The sequence below is a fragment of the Myotis myotis genome, unplaced genomic scaffold (assembly GCF_014108235.1).
Source record: "Myotis myotis isolate mMyoMyo1 unplaced genomic scaffold, mMyoMyo1.p scaffold_m19_p_8, whole genome shotgun sequence".
NCBI lineage: Eukaryota > Metazoa > Chordata > Mammalia > Chiroptera > Vespertilionidae > Myotis > Myotis myotis.
In genome coordinates this window covers 12145457-12166098 of record NW_023416390.1, presented here as the reverse complement: position 1 = coordinate 12166098, position 20642 = coordinate 12145457, and the positions used below count along the sequence as shown (strand labels likewise).

Below are 20642 nucleotides of genomic sequence, written 5' to 3'. Positions count from 1 at the left end.
CCATCATAAAACCATAAATTCACCCTGACTCTTTATGCATGTGGAAATTTCAACCATTACCTCGCAGTCAACATTTTGCATTTCATTTACTTGCTTTTATTACCACCAGGAATAAAACTGATCAAACATGAAAAGATGTTCACATATGTGTAATAGTTCAGACAATTAATCACTTGGAAAAATTTATTGTATTTTTCATGATCGTGGCATTTAATCTACCTTTATATTGCAAAAATTTCTCTAATACATATAACTTTTAAATTACTTTGAAAATGTCTCTAGTATATGTGCTATGCAATAAATCTTATTACTTACACTCCTAGGATCATTAAAATATTGAAAAATCACATAATATACATTTTGTTTCCTCCATTTCTGATAGTAACTTATCTGTTTTTTAAATAATGCACAGTTAACTTAAACACCACTGGGATTTTAACCAGTCTACAAAAGTGAACTGAAATAGGAAACTAAAACATATGCATTATGGGAAGACAATTACTGGGTACTTTTAATGATCAATGTAAAAACTGTTCCAAACAGGCACAAATATTCTTCACTGTGCGTAGATGAAATTTGCCCCTATACCTTAGAGAGTCTATATTAGCCCAAGTTTTTTTGTGTGTATTTTTAAATATATTTTATTGATTTTTTACAGAGAGGAAGGGAGCGGGATAGAGAGTTAGAAACATCGATGAGACAGAAATATCATCGATCAGCTGCCTCCTGCACACCCCCTACTGGGGATGTGCCCGCAACCAAGGTACATACTCTTGACGGGAGTCAAACCTGGGATCTTTCAGTCCGCAGGCTGAAGCTCTATCCACTGGGCCAAACCAGTTAGGAAGCCCAGGTTTTGAAGAATAACAATTTTCCACCTGCTATGCCTAGAGGAGGAGACTGGCAAGCCAGAAACTACAGTGCTGTGACTGAGATTATGTCAATAATCAAAAGAGGGAAAGCATGGAGGTTTCTAAACAAAACCCTTCTGGTCCAAGAAGAGAAAAAATACCCCCAAAGGGGAGGAAATCTCTGCAAAAACAAACAACAACAAAAGGCCAATGTCTAGAGAAGGGCTAGTGGTGGCGATTACAGGCTCGGTAATGCAACTGGTTTTTTTTTTGGGGGGGGGGGGCGGGGGTTGTGGCTTTGCGTTTTCACAAGTATAATCTTACCCAGTAGAAAACAAGAACAATTGTAAAATGGAAGTTAATGGAAAATTAGAATTTTCCTTGTAGAATTTAACTCCTTGAATTTGGTGCAGTATGTCCATAAAACAAGATGTCACCATTTTCATCATTATCTTCATCAACAGCATAACAGATAATTTGTTTCAGTACTTACTATAGGCCAGGGACTATAATAGGTACTGCATGTTTTATATAATTAACTCGTTTATCCTCAAATAGACTCATGAAGTGGTTATCAATCTAATAGATGAAGAAAACAAGGCATAGGTAAATAAATTAACTTACTCAAGGTCAGATGCTTAATAAACAGAAGAGACAAGGTATATTTTTTAATACAAAAAAATTAAGATTAAAGAACTTAACAAAAAGAACAATTATCTAAGAATAAGGCAGTGGGTCATATCCATTTCTATTGCTACTTAACTTTAAAGGTTCATTTTTCACCTTAGCTGGTTTGGCTCCGTGGATAGAGCATTGGCCTGTTAACTGAAGGATCCTGGATTCAATCCTGGTCTAGGGCACATGCCCAGGTTGTGGGCTCGATCCCCAGTAGGGGGCGTGCAGGAGGCAGCCAATCAATGATCCTCTCTCATCATTGATGTTTCATGTTTCTCCCTCTCCCTTCCTCTCTGAAATCAATTATATATATATATATATATATATATATATATATATATATATTTCATTTTTCATACTGGGATTAACCTAAATTTATTTGAGGGAAGAGGTCCAGATATCTAGATAGAGGTTGTTTGTTTGTTTGTTTTAAATAAAGGACAACTTTCAATTATTTTTAAATCTACTGCCAACATCATCACAGTACATTCTAATTCAAATTAATGTTTCAAATTAATGTTAAAAACAACTATTTTTTAAATCCTGCTTTCCATTAATTATTTTCAAAGACATTTTATAGTCCAAAGACCTGGATGCCATGGTTTTAGAAGCTTGTGTGGTCCAAAGGAATGCAGAGCCTGCGGCCAAAGAATGGAAGCAGTCACATCCCCAAAGAGTAGGAAGGACAAGCTAGAATTTTTTAAATAATGTGTTCATTCTAAAACCCCCAAAATTATTCTTCTACAAAAGGGATTTTAATAAGTATTTGAGAATGCATATTCATACAATGCAAACTTTACTTAATGCAGCCAATTAAATCCAAACTTTCTTGCTGCTATGATGCTGGCATCTTTTAAAAGGTAACTCAAAAAAATACCTCTCACAGATACTATCAAGTGTGTGTGTGTAGCTCTGCATAAATGAATGAATGAAGTTTAAAGCATCCTACAGGTGACTACCGTGACCTCTAACTCATTACTCACACACAAAGTTTTATGCTCCATCACCAAGGAATTAGACATAGAAAAGAGCATTTTAATTTACATCAAAAGAGGTATTGGTGACACTGTTTATAAAAATAAGTTAACTCTAAGTAGCATAAAGAACTCATCAACTTTATTCCTGCTCACTGTTTATAAAACTTCTTTCAGTATGGCCATAATAGGAATGATGAAGGAGTATCTGTCTTTGATTTTCAAAAGTATTGGGACACTATTGTCCAACACTGTTAGTTTAGTTTCTCCCATAGTCATTCCTCCAGAACAATATAGATGGGTCACAGATATAGCTAAAAGGAACACGGAAAGCACAAGAAAGGAAGTAGAAACAGAGGGGCTCAAGTACCCCCGGCTCAGAGATGCCTTCCCTGTCCGTCTAAAGCTGATGCTCTCCCCCACGGCCAGTATCGAACATTACATTACCTTAGTCAATTGCTTGTTAATTTTTATTGCTTGTTCTCCTCCTCCAGCTAGACTGAGTTCCCTGATACAGAAACAACTTCTCCACTTTCCTATCCGCAGCACCTAAAACTACTTCTGGCATCCATCATAAATTTGTCACATGAATCAAAAGAAGGAGAAACAAATGAGTAACAAAGAAAGAGGAGAAAAGAACTCATGTTGTAACAGAAAAGTCTATTTCATTGATCCTAAAACAAAAGGTTTAACCTTGTGACCTGGAGCTAAGGGCAGTAGAAAAGTAGAAACTGGCATACCACATGTCAATGGCAGTCAAATATCCAACAAGTACATGTTGAATTGTTACAACCATCCATGAACAAAATAGAAGAGAAAAACCGCATCCTTGGAAGAATAGAGCTTAAATTATCAGTGAGGAGGGGAAACAGGCAGTAATTAACAAAGTAAACAATTAAGTGAAATGGTATGTTAGAAAGTGATGTGATCTGGCAGGAAAAAAAACAGAATAGGGTAAGGAGGTGGGATACAGAGAGTTTATATTTTAAAATAGGGTGTCAGGTCAGGTCTTATTGAAATGAGGACATTTGAGAAAGACTTGAGGAGGAAAGTCAGTGGCAGTCTCGAGAATGGAAATCGGTTCTCCCAACAAGTGTCTGTACCCCTGGGCAAGTCCATTTGCAGTCACAGCTCAGAAAAAGAGTCCCTTAGAGGAGTCCCTTATGTGGGCATAGAAGGGGGGGGGGGGGCAGTCCACTGGTCAAGCTGAATAAGCATGGCAGGGACATGAAAATACCAAATGGTAGTAACTGCCTGTCTAGTCTCCCCAAAAATGCCTGGCCCCACACCAAGTAAAGTTTCCACAACACAAGACTGTGCAAATATATCATCCCTTAAAAACATATATACATGTTCTATAATATTTTCTATATGTATGTAGCATATATATATATATCATTGATTTCAGAGAGGAAGGGAGAGGGAAAGAGAGATAGAAACATCAATGATGAGAGAGGATCACTGATTGGCTGCCTCCTGCACGACCCCTACTAGGGATCGAGCCCACAACCCCAATAGAAAGGCAAGTGCCCTTGACCCCAATAGAACTCCGAACCCTTCAGTCTGCAGGCCGACACTCTATCCACTGAGCTAAACCAACTAGGGCCAAATATATTATCCTTTTTACAGGTTTCCCAATTGGTCAAAATTATTTTGGATCATTTTGATATGTAAGCAAAACCACATAGTAAGTTATCCCAAAATATCTACAATAATAAAAGCATAATATGCTAATTAGACTGGATGTCCTTCCGGACTAAGCTGGGGCTGCAGCCACAGGAGCAAGGCAGCCTCAGTGGCTGTGAGGTAGGGATCCGGATCCAGGCAGCCACAAGGGAGGGATCCAGGCAGCTGCCCGTGGCTGCAAAGGCCCACTCTTGCACGAATTTCATGCGTCGGGCCTCTAGTTATTTTGTAATAGTCTCTATATGTATATAGCATATCTATGTTTTACATATATAGTAAGAAATATATAGATACATATATTACACATGTGTATATGGTCACAAACAAACATGTAAGTGAATATAATCACATTCAATAGCAAAACATATTGAGTCCAATTTTGTATAGGCAAGAAATACCATTCTTTGAAAATGAGCATAGTTGCCTTTGATATAAAGTAAAAATAAGCTAATTTTTCTAGGAAAATTATAAATTCCTAGTATCTAAAATATGAGAACCAAGCCCTTCATATAGCCAATTAGCAATAAAGAAAAGTGCTACTAGTTTCCTATTGCTCCTGTAACAGCAAATTTATTGTTAAGCAACACATATTTATTATATTATAGTTTTGTAAGCTCAAAGTCTGATGCAGATCCCACTGGGTTAAAGCCAAGCTTTGACTCCCTTTACAATTACCTCATAAGCATACTTTCTTTATCCTTCTCTGAAATTTCTACAAGTCTCTTAATGCATAAAGGCAGAGTCCAAAACATCAAAGGCATAGAATAAGTGGGAATATAAAGATTCTACTACAGCCCTAGGCAGTTTCGCTCAGTGGATAGAGCGTTGGCCTGCGGAAGGAAGGACCCTGGGTTCAATTCCAGTCAAGGGCACAATGTGTTTCTCTCACATCAATACTTCTCTCTGTCTTTTCCTCTCTCTTCCACTCTATATAAAAATCAATGGAAAAATATCCTCATGTGAGGATTAAAATTTAAAAAAAAAGATTATACTGAAAAAGCAAGTCTTTTCACTATTTGTGAGTCCCTGAAAGGCAGAGGCTGACAAAAAATAAATAAAAGAAAACACAGTAAAATTTAAGACTATAAGAGAATCAATTATAAGACATGTGGCAAGATGAAAACATGGAGGAAGAAACAGTAAAGTAGAATAAAACTAATATACAGGGTGTCCCAAAAAATGTATACATACTTTAACATCTGGTAGCTCAGTTTTAAAAATGAAATTTATTTTAATAAACATTGACTTTATAATTATTTAAAGTGTGCATATGCATTTTGGGGACACCCTATAGTTTCTCCATGTTTTGAATTTGAGATGTTTCCAGTTGATTAAGGTTAAGATATATAATAGGGGGATTAAAATATGGGAATGGAGCTCATAAAAGAGATTAGGACTAAGATATATGGAATTGTAAGTCAAATGTACAGAGTTAATGCTTGGAGTCAAGAAAATCATAAAGTACCTGGAGAATTAGAGAAAAATTTTATGGAGTACATCAAAAACAGAGCTAAGAGGGAAATTTATAGCATTGAATGCATTAGAAAAGAAGAAAAATCTAAAATCAATTATCTAAGTTTTCACGTTAGGAAACTAAATAAAAGAGCAAATTAAATTCAAAGCAAGCAGGAAAAAAAAAGAAAGAAAAATTGAGCAGAAATCAATGAAATTGACAATGAGAAATCAATAGAGAAAAATCAATGAAACCAAGTTGAATCTTTTAAAGGATCAATAAAACTGATAAGTCTTTTGGACATGCTAACTAAGGAAAAAGAGAGAACTCAAATTGCTAATATAAGAAATGAAAGAAGGGACATCACTACAGCTCCAATGGACATAATAAAAATAATAAAGGAATATAAACAACTCTAGGCCCACAAATTTGTAACTTAGATGAAATGGACCAATTCTTTAAAAGACAATCTGTCAAAACACAGAAAACAATCGATAATCTGAAGAGAACAATATCTATTAAATAAGTTGATTTCATAATTAATAACCTTTCAAAACAGAAAGCATCCAGATCAGATGGGTTTATTAATCAATCAGACAAATGCTTATGGAGAAATTATACAAATTCCCACAATCTTTGTCAAAGAACAGAAGTAGAGGAAATATTTTGTAACTCATTCTATAAGGCCAGCATTACCCTAAATCCTAAACAGCTGGAAACATTAAAACTGCAGACCAATCTCTCTCATGAACATATGTGTAAAAATCCACAGCAAAATATTAGTAAATTGAATCCAACAATATATACAAATAACTGTACACCATGACCCCCAATTAAGATTTACCCTAGGTATGAAAGGCTTGGTTAACAGTCAATAATCAATTAAGGTAATCCATCCTATCATTAGGCTAAAAGCAAACCTCAAAAAAAATCACATGATCATATCAATACATGTAGAATACAATACCCAGTCATTTAAAAAAAAAAACAAAAAAACAAAAAACTCAGTATATTAGGATTAGAGGAGAACGTCCTCAACTTTGTAAAGAACATGTATAAAAATTACCTAATTTTAATCTTTGCTCTCATCTCTCTAGGCTCAACTCAGAGAATTAATTTCTCCAATTAGAATTACCTTCTCCTTTTACTATGACCCCACATTACCTTACTCATGCTTTGCTTATATCTATTTCATTTTGCCTCTATGATCAGTTGTTAGCATGCTTCATTATCAAGTGTATGTGCAATGTCTTCATCTTCTTAACATACTCCTTTTACTTCCCCTTCCAAAGAGCCCAGTCCAGAATTATAAAACCAGCATGAGTTCAACAAGCAACAAAGTCAATTACTGGTGACTGCCATACAGATAATACCCTATTTAGAAATAAGAATGGTTAAGACCAGGGTAAATTCAAGACAGGAAATCTACACTACTAGGCAACAGGAAACACTCAGTCACCATTCAGTAAACAGTTACTCAACAGCTTTATGCTCTATGCAAAGACATAGTATAGTCGCAGAATTCTTGAAGAGTTTGCTACTTCTCACATATTGCCCAAATGTTCCCACAATGCCCTCAAAACCCTCTAAAACTTGGTAAGAACTACAACAATCAACGTCAATGGTCAATGCTAAACCTCATTTCCCAGTAATTGTACTTCCTTGCAACACTGTTTTATGAAAATTACCAGTTAGATGTCATAGACTGATTCATCAAAGTGGGAATTTAATCAAATTACTTCATTTTGCAGATGAGGAAACTGAGGCCCAGATTAATTGAGCATATTTCCTGAGGTCACAAAATTGGCTTCTGGTAGAGCCAATATCATAGCACAATTTTTTTGAGATGTGGTCTAGTGAGTTGGCTCATGCTCTGTGTAAATTAGAAGGGTTCATAAGCATGGATAGCAGGAATGATTAGAATTTTATACCCACTGGTTGATGAATGTGGCTCACTTCCTCCAAAATGAGGAGATTTGCCATTGGGTGTGGGGCCACAGCCCTGAACCAGATGGCACAGGAAAGCCATGCCAGGAAGATTATACTTGTTCTGTTGGCAGAGCCCTTGCAGCCCTTTTAACAGGAGCCAAACAGCTGTAGGGCGGGGCATTCTTGGGCAGACTTCTGCTTTCATATGGTCAACAGCATAGCTTAGTCTTCAAGACTCTGCCAACACCATTCAAAAATTTTAGATAGGTGATAGATATATTAGATGATAGATGGATGGATAGATACATACATACATACATACATACATACATACATAGATACATAGATAGATGATAGATAGAATTTTTTTTTTTCAAATCCTAAACTGGGGACATTTTGTGCTTTTTAAAGAATTTTAAAAGTCCGTATTAAAGAACAAAGTAAAAAAAAAATCAAGAAAACCACAGCCATAAACACAATTAATATACTGCAGGGTTTTAAGAAGCCACTCCCCCAAAATTCTTTTTTTTGTGTGCTGTAAATATTTTACTACATGAATAAAGAGATTTAAAAAAACAATCATTTCAATCAGTTATCAAATTTTTTTAAATCTTTATTATTGTAAGTATTACATTATATCCCCCTTTTTTCCCCATTGACCCCTTCTAGCCCACCTCTGCACCCCTCATCCCTGACCCAAGCCTTCACCACCCTATTGTCTGTGTCCATGGGTTATGCATATATGCATACAAGTTCTTTGGTTGATCTCTTTCCACCCACTGACCCCTGCCTTCCCTCTGAAATTAGGCAATCTGTTCCATGCTTCTGTGTCTCTGGTTCTAATTTGTTTATCAGTCTATTTTGTTCATTAGATTCCACATATGAGATCATGTGATACTTGTCTTTCTCTAACATTTCTAAATCAGTACAAACATTGTCTCTGCAATCTTCTTCAAGAGAGCAATGCTAAGAGTTGCTAAAACTGAATCCAGCAAATACTTACATCAAATATTCACATATGCCAAAGTTCCTATTGAATACAGGCTTTAAAATTGATGCCCAATAAACATGATAAAAAAATAGGGTAAAGAAAGGGAGAGAGCTAGAGGATATTGATCACTCCTTGAACTGCCTCATTCTCCCTCATCCTGTATGTATTCATTAATGAGCACAGGAGAAAAATTCTTACTGCTACTGCCATCTGACATGCACATATGTAAAAGAAAACTATTATCAGGAAATATAGCCAAAGGAATCAGGCCTGCTAATGAGTTCATATTCTCAGAAGCTATTTGCCTTAGGTTCTTCAGGATGGATTTCGCCAGAGCCCATAGGAGCTTACTGTATAAGGAAAGTTCCTTAAAAACCAGAATCAATTTTTTAAATGGGAAAATAAAAATATCCTTTCATAAGTACTTTTATACAATGCATTACCATTCACTATCATGTCAAACAGGAAAATCAGCATTCTTCAGTACATTAGACCAATGAGCACAAGTTCACTTTTAATGACTAACTTACAGGGAGAGTGGTGTGCATTTAGCTACGCCCAGCTGGCAAGAACTGTATTTGCTTTATGTATTTGCAGGCCACAGTTTCTACAGTTCATTTGGTACATGCACACATAATAGATACTCCCAGATGAAAATAAAGGTATTTCTCCATTACTTGGAAAAAGTCTAGCATATGAGAACAAGCAATTGATACTTTAATTTCATATTCAGTTTTATCACCCCAGGTATTTGTTGCCTTGTCATCTACTTTTGAGATTTGAAAAAAAGAATGGAGATTCACAGCCTAGTGACTATAGGTAATAATACTGTATTGCACATTTGAAAGTTGCTAAGAGACTAGATCTTAAAAGATCTTATCATGCCAGCCATTTGTGGTTCAGTGATTGAGCGTCAACCCATGAACTAGGAGGTCACAGTTTCATTCCCAGTCAGGTCACATGCCCAGGTTGTGGGCTCGATTCCCAGTAGGGGGTGTGCAGGAGATATTTTTTCTCTCACCATGGATGTTTCTATCTCTCTCTCCCTCTCCCTTCCTCTTTCTGAAACCAATAAAAATATATTTTTTAAAAAGATCTTATCACAAGAAAAAAAATCTGAAACTATGATAATGAATGTTAACTAGGTGTATTGTAGTGGTGATTTCACAATATATACAAATATCAAAACATTATGTTGTAGATACATAACAAAAACATACATCAATTCTATCTCAATAAAAAATAGAAATTATCAGAATAAAACCTACCCATTGGTATGATTAACCAATGAGCAAATAAGTGATTAGAAAGTAATGAGGTTAGAATGTATCAAAGAAATAATATTGGCCTCAAATTGTATGTGTATCAAATAAAAATCCCATCTAATTAAGGGCCCTAGTCTCTGAAAAACATGAGTTTATTTGCTGTCTCTGAAAAACATGAGTTATATGCTTGAATATTGAAAAAAAGATTGATTGCATTTTGTTTCTCATCTGCTGTTCATTACATGAAGATGTAAAAATCCGTTTTACAACTTTAGCTCATGCACACATGCCAAACCACCACTTTTCTAAGGGTACCATTTCATTCTAGAATAATATAACTGTATGTGACAGCAAAAACTAGACCTGGTACATGTCTAAGTACCAAATGAATAAATTATTATAATTTTTAAAATAGTTGCTATCTACTAGTATTGTTTGTGACACATTGTGGAAGCTACTTTATTACACACAATGAGATTAATCTTCACTCCAACTTTTACAGGTAAACATCACTAACACTTTTACACAGACGAGGAAAAGAAGGCTCCAAGAGGCAGCACACCTCACACAAGGTCCGAGAGCTGGTAAGTGGAGGAACCACACCTGGAGTTTGCAAGCCCAGGCCCAACCCCACTTGTCAAGTACTGCGCAGTCTATCCATCTGCCTTCAATCTCATGTTCACATTTCAAAACCAAAACAAACTAATTAGTGAAATGGTTTTCTTCATTTGGTAAGGTCAACATAACTATTAGAAAAAAACAGAGATGACACTAGCTTCCAGAAGTGTGCTTGCCCTTAACACTTATAGGTCACAGTATGGGTGTAAGTTCGACAAATATCTTTAAGTACTGACGCTGTAACCAAGGACAGGGTTACAGTTTCACCAAAGCAGCATTAAAATGTGGTGGAAGGATGTCTGGACACAGAGCTCAGGATAAGCTATGAGGAACCTCAGGAAGATGAGTGAAACCCTCACAGCAGGATGGTAGGGCAGGCACTGATGGGCAAGACAAGAGGGGATGGGTGAGCCAACAAGTAAGACCAGGCTGAGGTTACAGCTCAGAAAAAGCTCCAGCTACTTACTCATAATGGCAAATTGAGAGGAAAAATTACCAAAATGTGGCAAATGTAAACGGAACTATTTGCTTAGTCTTGGTCCTTGGCTAAAGGGAGAAAAATAGCATATTCCACTCCTTCATGGTATATAATGAGGTCATGGTTTGGTAATTGACATTTTTTTGAAAACTAATAAAGCTAGCCTGCCACATCAAGGAAAATTGATAGCATTCGTTGCCAATAATAAAATTCCAGCATTTAAATAAAAATTAGAGTTTTGGATAACTTGTATCACCTCCATGAGATTCACAGCTTCCCAATACTAAAAGATCTTTATGATAAGATTGGTGGTGATATTATTTAACATAATTCTGATTCATACAATGAAATGTGTTAATACTTGCAAAATCTGCATAACATTTTACCAATATTTTCCAAGGGACAATTGTATGACATTACAAAATAATGCCTAAGTAAAAACATCCATTCAAAATTCAAGATTGACCAATGGATTTTAAGTTAGTAGAGGATTAGAAGTTAATTGATATGGTTTCTGGTTGTTCCTTGCCAAAAAATCCTTAAACTACCACTTGTCAAGTTTTGGTGTAATTATAAAAAAGAATATATACAATTTCCCAACTATATATCTATGTGAGATATATTATATCTGCCTTCATAAACCTCAACCAAAGGAGCACATCAAAACAGACTGAATGCAAAAATAAATCTGAGAGTCCAGCCATCTCCCATTAAGTAAGACATTAAAAAGATATGTGAAAATGTAAATAAAAATACTTTTCTCACTAATTTTTTTTTTGTTTTGAAAAATAGTTACTGCTCAAAAAAAATGTTATTTTTGTTACCATGCACTGGGCTTATTTATGAATAAAATATTAAAATAATTGAGACATCTCAGTTTTAATGTCTAATCTAAAATATTAATAAATATAAGGCACATAACCTTAAGCTCATTGAGTTCCTCAAGGATTTAAGAGAGCAAAGAGGTCCTGAGACCAAATGTTTGAACACCCCTGTAGCAGAGAACTATATTCCAAAAGGAGATGGAGAAAGGGTGTCTGATTGCCATGGCTTTTTCTGCCTCTAGTCATGCAGTACTTGGTTTGATTTTTAAATGTCTTGGGTAGACTTTATTTTTAAAGGGAAAGCAAATTGTAGCTGGGTCCACACTCCTTTGGACTACAGAGACTCCAAGGCCTTTTACAGCAACATCTTTTTTTTTTCTTTGCAGTATTATTTTATATCACATTCAGGAGTATGTATAGTGGTTAGACAAGCATACACTTGACTAAGTGGTCCCCTCGATATTTTCAGTGCCCGCCCATCACTATACTTAGTTATTACAATATTATTGACTATATTCCTTAGGCTGTACTTTATATCCCCATGACTATTCTGTAACTACCAATTTGTACTTGACACTCCTCCCAGATATTCTTATGTAGCAGGAGGGAGACACAGCAAGAGGGAATGGAGAAGTCATCAGCACCAAGGTCATGTCTGGTAGAGCACTGAGCACTCCCATCTAGGATGAATGATGCCACAGGATAATCTTTCCCAGGACATTCTTTGGGTGGTGAGATAGGAAGGAGGAAGGATTACTACCTGTTCCTAGAAACAACAAAAATGCATGACTGAGGAGAAACTAAGAGCCTGAACAAGGTCCTTGGATCGACCAGTTATTAAGAAGACTAGCCTGACTTAAAAGGAGTCCTGGCCCAGCCAGCATGGTTCAGTGGTTGAGCATCGACCTATGAACCAGGAGGTCACAGTTCTACTCCCTGTCAGGGTACATGCCTGGGTTGTGGGCTCAATCCCCAGTGTGGGGCATGCAGGAGGCAGCTGATCCATGACTCTCTCTCATCGTTGATGTTTCTATCTCCCTTCCTCTCTGAAATCAATATTTTTTTTAAAGGAGTCCTGGCCTGTAGAAATAGCAGGGGAATTAGACGGCAGAACTCTCTAATCAAAGCATCAACACTCAACTACTCAGTCAGAAGGAAGTATTCATACTGTGAGGGAAGGAAGTCAGAGGTTTAAACTCCTACTGGACTGTTCCCAAAGTTCTACAACAATTTGAGAATTAGTGGCTTCATTTTTGACATATCTCACAAAGCAACATTGCATGTTCTGTAAATTCATTCATTAATACTTTAAAATCTACACTAATAAAAGAGAAAAATGGTAATTGGCGTACGACGCTACCCTTTTCATTGGCTAATCAGGGCTATATGCAAATTAACTGCCAACTAAGATTGGCAGTTAACTGCCAACTAAGATTGGCAGTTAACTGCCAACAAGATGGCGGTTAATTTGCATATGTAGGCACAATGCAGGGAGGCAAAAGGGAAAGCAGGAAGAAGCCCCCTGCCACTGACAGTGATCTGAAACCCAGGGGAATTCTATCGGAGAATCAGGTGCCTTTTCCGCCCTGGCCAGTGATAGCAGGAAGTAGGGGTGGAGCCAGCGATGGGAGCTGGGCACGGTCGAAGCTGGCAGTCCCAGGAGCTAAGGGTCCCTTGCCTGGGCCTAAAGCGAAGCCCACGATCGCGGGGCCGCTGCAGCTGCGGGACGCCTAGGCCAGAGACGTTAGGCCTGGGCAGGAGCGGAGCCTGCTACCGCGGGGAGCTGGGGGTCCCCTGCCCAGGCCTGACACCTCTGCCGGAGGCCTCAGGCCTGGTCAAGGGGCCGATCCGGTGATTGGTGATCGGAGGGTGATGAGGGTCAACTCCTCTGGCTGAGGCATCAGACCTGGGTGGGGGGCGGAGCCAGGGATTGGGAGGATATGATGGTCCCCTTGCCCAGGCCTGAAGCCTGGGTCAGAGGCGTCAGGCTTGGGCGGGGGGGTGGAGCAAGCCATCAGAGGGAGATGGGGGTCCCCTGCCCAGGCATGATTCCTGGGCCAGAGGCCTCAGGCCTGGGCGGGGGCCAGAGCCAGTGATCGGGGGGAGATGGGGGTCCCCTGTCCAAGCCTGACACCTCTGGCGGAGGCGTCAGGCCTGGGCAAGGGGCCGATCAGGCGATCGGAGGGTGATGGGGGTCTACGCCTCTGGCCGAGGCATCAGGCCTGGGCAAGGGGCAGAGCCAGCAATCGGAGACGTCTGGGGGTCCCTTGCCCAGGCCTGATGCCTGGGCCAGAGGCATCAGGCCTGGGCTGGGGGCAGAACCAGTGATGGGGGGAAATGAGGGTCCCCTGTCAGAGGCGTCAGGCCTGGGCAAGGGGCCGATCCTGCGATTGGAGGGTGATGGGGGTCAACGCCTGAGGGCTCCCAGTATGTGAGAGGGGGCAGGCTGGGCTGAGGGACACTCCCCCCAACACACACCCAGTGCACGAATTTCGTGCACTGGGCCCCTAGTTAAAGTTATATGAGTTAAGATCAAGCTAGATTTCAGTAACACTTTTCCCTAGGATTTATAAAAGATCACACTCTTGCTATTATTAGCAGAAATTAATTAGTTATTTTTTAAAATTTCTTTATTGATTAAGGTATTACATATGTGTCCTTAACCCCCCCATTACTCCCCACCCACCCCCACTCATGCCCTCACCACCCTGTTATCTGTGGCCATTGGTTAGGCTTATATGCATGCATACAAGTCCTATGTTCCTAATAAAGGGCAAAAGAAATGTTACGGGGATGGAGCAGGGTGATGTTACTGACAAGGAAAAGCAGTAACTTGTTTAAGGGAACATAATTCAGTACAGGAGTAGTCGTTCCACAGATACACTTCGGGAACTTTAAGGAACCCAGATCAGCACTTAACTAGAAGACACTTGATCTACTGATGATTTATTATATACCATCTGAACGCCTGCCAGCAACAGCATTGACATAACAGTATGTTAGCAATTTTTTAGAGGCATACATTTCTATGTCTTATTTATTTTCGTACTCCCCTCCAACTTTGCATATTACCTGGCAAACTATAGGTATTCAATAAAATAACTTTCTTTGTTGTAAATGTTTAATGGCTGGGGATGGAAAGGGAATGTATTTCTCTTTAGGAGACTTGGAAGTAACTGTTGCTTTTCAAAAAAATTTGCAAAGACCAACTGGAAGGAGATGGTTAATTGCAATGATAAACATGGTTGAAATAGAAACTACTGATTGAAGGAGAAAATTTTCAGACCAACGGAGACAACACAAGGGATGGGAATTTATAATTTAGAGGATCCAATATTCAATAAACATTTCTTGAATGACATCTTCCCTAAGGAGAACAGATGAAAAGCAAGTACATTATCTAGAGACTTCCCTGTGAGCAATCAGCAAGCACTTCACACCTCTTCTCATGCAAAGACCTTCCAGGTTGGAGGTGAGTTATCTGTAGGGGCTTTTTCAAGTAGAACCACATTGCTCTGAGGCCCCTCTCCTAGACAGAAAATAGGTTTAGCTCAGAGTCTTCCAATCTGAGAAAAAGGATGACATTATTGTTAGAATTATATTAAACAGTAGCAGTTGCCAGTTTATGCTTAATGTGATAAGGAACTTTGGCTTGGACCTAGGTGTTTTATTGTAATCTTTTTCATAAATAATATCCAATTTATAAAGACAGATTAATGTCAGTCAATATGGCTATTAAATAATGTATGAAAGTTCTTCAGATGATGATAAAATGGTCTTGATGCTACCATCCACATGTAGTTTAGTCTACTCTAGATCATAGTGCAAACCACAGCCTGACCCATTAAAAGTGTTTTGCTTGATTTGCACAATATTTTAAATATAGAAAATTTTGCATAGATATCTGATTTTCCAGCAGCTGTTAAAAAATCATGTAATCTTTCAAAACTGGGCCTGCATTTCAGTGTAAAGTAATCAAGTGGACCCATCACACTGCACACACGTGCACATAATCTGTGTACCCTCCACATGGCCAGTCTCCAATACTCCTTAATGCCTTCACAGGGTCTACCTCATTCATTTGCCTCCCCTGTCCAGCTCCCTTGGGGTTGAGTTAAAGACCCCTGGCCAGGACAGCTGTTTCATACAGAATAAAAGAGGTTCCCTCTTCCCAGTGCCAGCATGGAAAGTGCCAGGTGAGAATACAGAAAAATGACTTCTTTCAGGCTATCTTTGTGAGCCAAACATTAGTGTAATGGATGCAATACTACTGTCCAATTTTGTCAAAATTACTAGGATTCTTCCAACTAAGTAATAGAACGCTAAAATCTCTGCTATTGATTATTCTTGAGGTCAAGAGCATTTCATAACACTCAAAGCAGTAACATATCTAAGAATGCAAATTGAGGACTTAGCATTTTCTGACATCAGCATATATACACTGCTTACAGACCGAGAATGCTAAAACATCTCAGACAGCATGAAAGCTGGCCTGGCTACTTAAACTTTCAAGGACTAAGCCATTTGCTATACATACCTTCAAAGAAATGGAACCTAGGTAGTGCATTTTAATATCCAGAAGCTTTTAAACGTCTGCAAAGATCATGAGGATTGATTGGGCACTTGACTATTTCTTCGCATAAGTTATTAGATAGGAATAAAATACTCATAGACACATTGATAATAGATTGCACCATGGAAATAAAAGTTGGGGTCCTTCAATCTGATGACTTCTGTTGGATCCTGGAGCCAAAGTGTTTTTAATAGTAGTAACTCACGTAATGGAAATGAATAATAATTATTTGAAACTAACATGAGCATTACCCATAATTTCTAGAAATCTATCTAATGATAAGAATGGTATCTAACTTGTATTAACTTCTCCAAGGTTTGAAAGTAAAAGAAAAATAACTGTCCAGGGATCATCTGGGGGTTCTGCAACAACTTTCCTTTTACCAGTCTTCAACCTCGAGGTAACTGGAAAAAGAATGATCTCTCATATTTGCAAGAGGCAATGGCTTGCATAGTGACTACACACAATGAAGAAACCACTTCTTAGAATTTTTTTCAGGCTTTACTATTTACTTTACTTTATTTATTTACTATGACCAAGAGATGTTTTAAAAACTTAGGGGCAATAATGAATAATCCTTTTTATGGTGTGCAGAATTCAATGAAGTATGTAGGAAATTTGTATCTATGGAAATGTGAAAGAAAATGTATAAACCAACTTCACACCTAGCACTCAATCCTATACTTACTATTTAAAGCAACTCTAGTTTGCCTTTTCTCTTATGCAATATTTTGACAGGAAGAATTTTAATGGGGGGGGGAGGGTCTTTTTTAATGGTTAGCCTTCAGAGTGTCTTTGAATAAAGGTCAAAATATGAAATTCCAGCATGTCCCAAATGCAAAATGGAAAGTTAATGTCATCCAGCAATCACAAAAATGATCTGCCATAGTATGTTATTTTATAATAGTTACACATTTGTCTTTCTTTGCCAAATAGGTTTGGATCATGTCTAAGTGATCATTAAATTATTCATAGCTTCTAGTACAGGGATTTGCACCTAGAGGTGTCAGTTAAATACTTAAATACCCCCCAAATATAGAAAATATGAAAAGCAAATGTGTATATATATATATATATATATACATATATAGTCAGAAAGCTCTTATATTTGATTTTTTAATTAATAAGTATTTTGTAAAGCTTCTTGAGTTTTAACAGCATGTATCTTAGTTTAGCAAAATATATCATCGAAATAAAGTAATGGAGGCAAATTATGACAATATACACTCCTTAAATTAGTACAGTGAAGAGTTTCAATTAATTTTGCTATGTATGATCTTCAGACAAATACTGATATGTGAGTAATCATGCTCTCATTTGTTTGTTTCATGTAATGAGTTGGAAATATATGGTCTAAAAAAACAGGGTTTAGAAAGATTTAAGCATAGCCTTCATTAAGCTCTCAACCAGTTCCAATTCTTTTCAATGTACCTTGGTTTCTCCAGCAAGAATTAAGTTATTAATCATCATTCTTAATAATAAGAAACAAAGATTAAGTATGAACAAGTGTGAAATGATAAGGAACACATCTGGAGTAGATTCCTCTCCTTCTCCTCTACTTGCACAGAGTATATCTTAAGGAAGTGGAAACCAAGAGCAGAAACATAATTTTACTGGTTCTAAACCTTTGAAAGGGAGTTCAAATATGCCATTTTATGTTTTTACCTTATTTATTATGGAGGAATATTTTTGTTTTATGAGTATCATATGAATATACGAAATACATGCAGATCCAACTCAACATGAGTTATGATTTCACTTACAATAAACCTCAGTTAGGATTCAATGTATTCTAATATTTTTAAATTGCATATTCTTAAAGAAAAAGACTACTTATCCTAGGAATAATCCTATGACAAACCCTCCACTTTTTCTTTTATTAGTATCCAATGTAAAATTATTTTAAAATTTAATATTATTCAAAGCACCTAACAAGGGAAATATTTCTAATTTTGAAAAGTAAAACAAAGATATTTGCATTTATTTTTAAAAGAGTCATTAGAATTATTTTTCACTTTGAGTTAACACAGCAGTAATAAATATTAATAAGTTTATTTTTGGTAAGTAAAGATTTTCAAGACCACAAATGAAGGTAAAATGATAAGCAGGGCTGAAATGAAAGAAAAAAAGAAAAGAAAAGATCAACCAAAAGTATTTGTTGGATATGTGTTCCAGGCACTCAGAATAATGAAATGAAGGACTGATTGTCCCTGTCTTCAAGGAACTTTCTATCCCTAAGTAGAGCTATGACCCCATGAAAACATAACACAACATTTGGAAAAGAGGCATCCTAGACAGAATTCAAGGGAGGTATGACCTGACTGGGTTTTGAAGGGTAGACAAAGATCACTGGGTAAAGAGAACTATCAAAGCATTCTACACTGAATGGGCTGTGTGAGCAAAGGAGTAGAGAAAGGGACAAGCCCTATTCAGAGGACAAACAAGTAAATTGGTGTTACTAAAGAACTCATGCAAGGGGCATGAGATCAGGAAGACTCCTAAAGGCTGGTAATCTAACAGCACCAACACATGAAATGTTGGACAATGGACCTTTGACTTCATCCTTTCAATCAGGGTCATTTTTCTTTTTAATAGGGTTGGCTCCAGGAAGGATTAGCAATCAACCTTTAATTTCATGCAACCATTGTATAAATGAACTTTCATTGGAAAAGGTGTCAAAGAATTTGCAGTTCCTAATTTGAACAAGTAGGCGATTGGTATTTTCTTTTACAACTTCTCTTAAGTGATATAAGGAGTCAAATTTGCAAGAACATATTCAGTTCTATTTTAGACATGCAAATATCTGAGGTGGCAGTGAGATGTTCAAGGAATGACGTCCTGCAAGTGTTTGGAGATGAGGGTAAAGTCCAGAACAAGACTAGAGCATTCATTGTAGGGAGGGAAAAACTGAGTCTCCTGGAAGAGGATAAGCAGATAAGATGAAGTCATACCTTTCTCTAATACTGGGATGGTCTTGGTTAGGAATATATTTCTCCATCTTCTGATAAATGATGCATGTTTTGATAGCTACAGCCTCATACAGATGTCTGTACGCTACTATCGCCATTGACAGGAATCAGAAATTTCCCTAATCACGCTAAAGAGTTTTCCAAGTAATTTTGGTGCAAGCTTCCTCATGATGATATCTACTTAATCATTAGGAAAAACATGCATCATTAAATGACTGTGGCTATTTCATCAGAAGCAACACTATAACTGTGTTTCAGACTCTCCCATGGGATGGGGAAAGCCTACCCCAGCACTGTGTTGTTTGCACTCTTTATATCCTCCTCCCACTGCTCCCTCCTCCTGTGGTCCAATGGCTTCAGTCAGGGCCAGTGAGCCAGGGTCTAAGTCAGCGGTTCTCAACCTGTGGGTCGCCAACCTGTGGGTCGCGAGCCCTTTGGGGGTCGAACAACCCTTTCACAGGGGTCACCTAAGACCATCGGAAAACACATATATAATTACATATTGTTTTTGTGATTAATCACTATGCTTTAATTATGTTCAATTTGTAACAATGAAAATACATCCTGCATATCAGATATTTACGTTATGATTCATAACAGTAGCAAAATTATAGTTATGAAGTAGCAACGAAAATAATTTTATGGTTGGGTCACAACATGAGGAACTGTATTAAAGGGTCGCGGCATTAGGAAGGTTGAGAACCACTGGTCTAAGTGTTGCAGAGACCAGTGCAACAATAGATACTTACATAGAGACAAGCTCAGATTAAATTCCATGTAGCTTTCCAAGGAATACTTTAAACTAAGAGGAATCAAAGGATCAAATGGGCCATCCAGTCTCATACATACAAGTTGTCAATTTCCACCCTACCCTTAGGTTTATGTTTGAACCAACTTAATTTCTAAATAAGGTAAAGCTTTATTTAGTAATTCAAGATAATTCAAGCCTCCAGATGTTTTTCTCGGACATAATTTAATGATTTCTTCTTCTCTCCCATATTTCTAAATAGAAGAGTGTAAGTCATTTTGTGAATATTCCTTTTGATTTAAAGTCTTCCTTTTTAGGTTCTACAGAGAGCTGCCATGTCTAAAAGGGAAATTTGATTAGACATCAGTTTTGTTTTGAAGTTCAGTGGAGGCTGATTTCTTAGAAATTCAAGCATTGGAAAAATCATTGTGATAACTGGTGCTAAGCACACTATTTTCAGTGTTCTAAATACTGGACCAGTTCCCACAGAATGGATTTTATTGCTGTAATTACAAAGTAATGATAATTATATGTAAACGTGTTGTTGAACCAAGAGTATGAATTACAACCGTGGTGTGTCCAAACACAACAGCAGGCCTGACACACAC

At 37.4% G+C, this 20642-nt stretch overlaps 1 protein-coding gene across 4 annotated transcripts in view; it reads right to left on the bottom strand.

The window, feature by feature from the left end:
• PARD3B (par-3 family cell polarity regulator beta) overlaps positions 1-20642 on the bottom strand; it is a 916117-nt gene that overhangs the window by 814435 nt on the left and 81040 nt on the right. The window contains exon 1 of one of the 4 annotated variants that reach the window (XM_036319102.1): positions 6804-6993. The exons of the other annotated variants lie outside the window; for them this stretch is intronic. Within the exon in view, the coding sequence (XP_036174995.1) occupies positions 6804-6812 (9 nt within the window). The 5' untranslated portion in view covers positions 6813-6993. Of the gene's footprint in view, positions 1-6803; positions 6994-20642 lie in introns of those variants that run through there. 4 annotated transcript variants of the gene reach the window in all.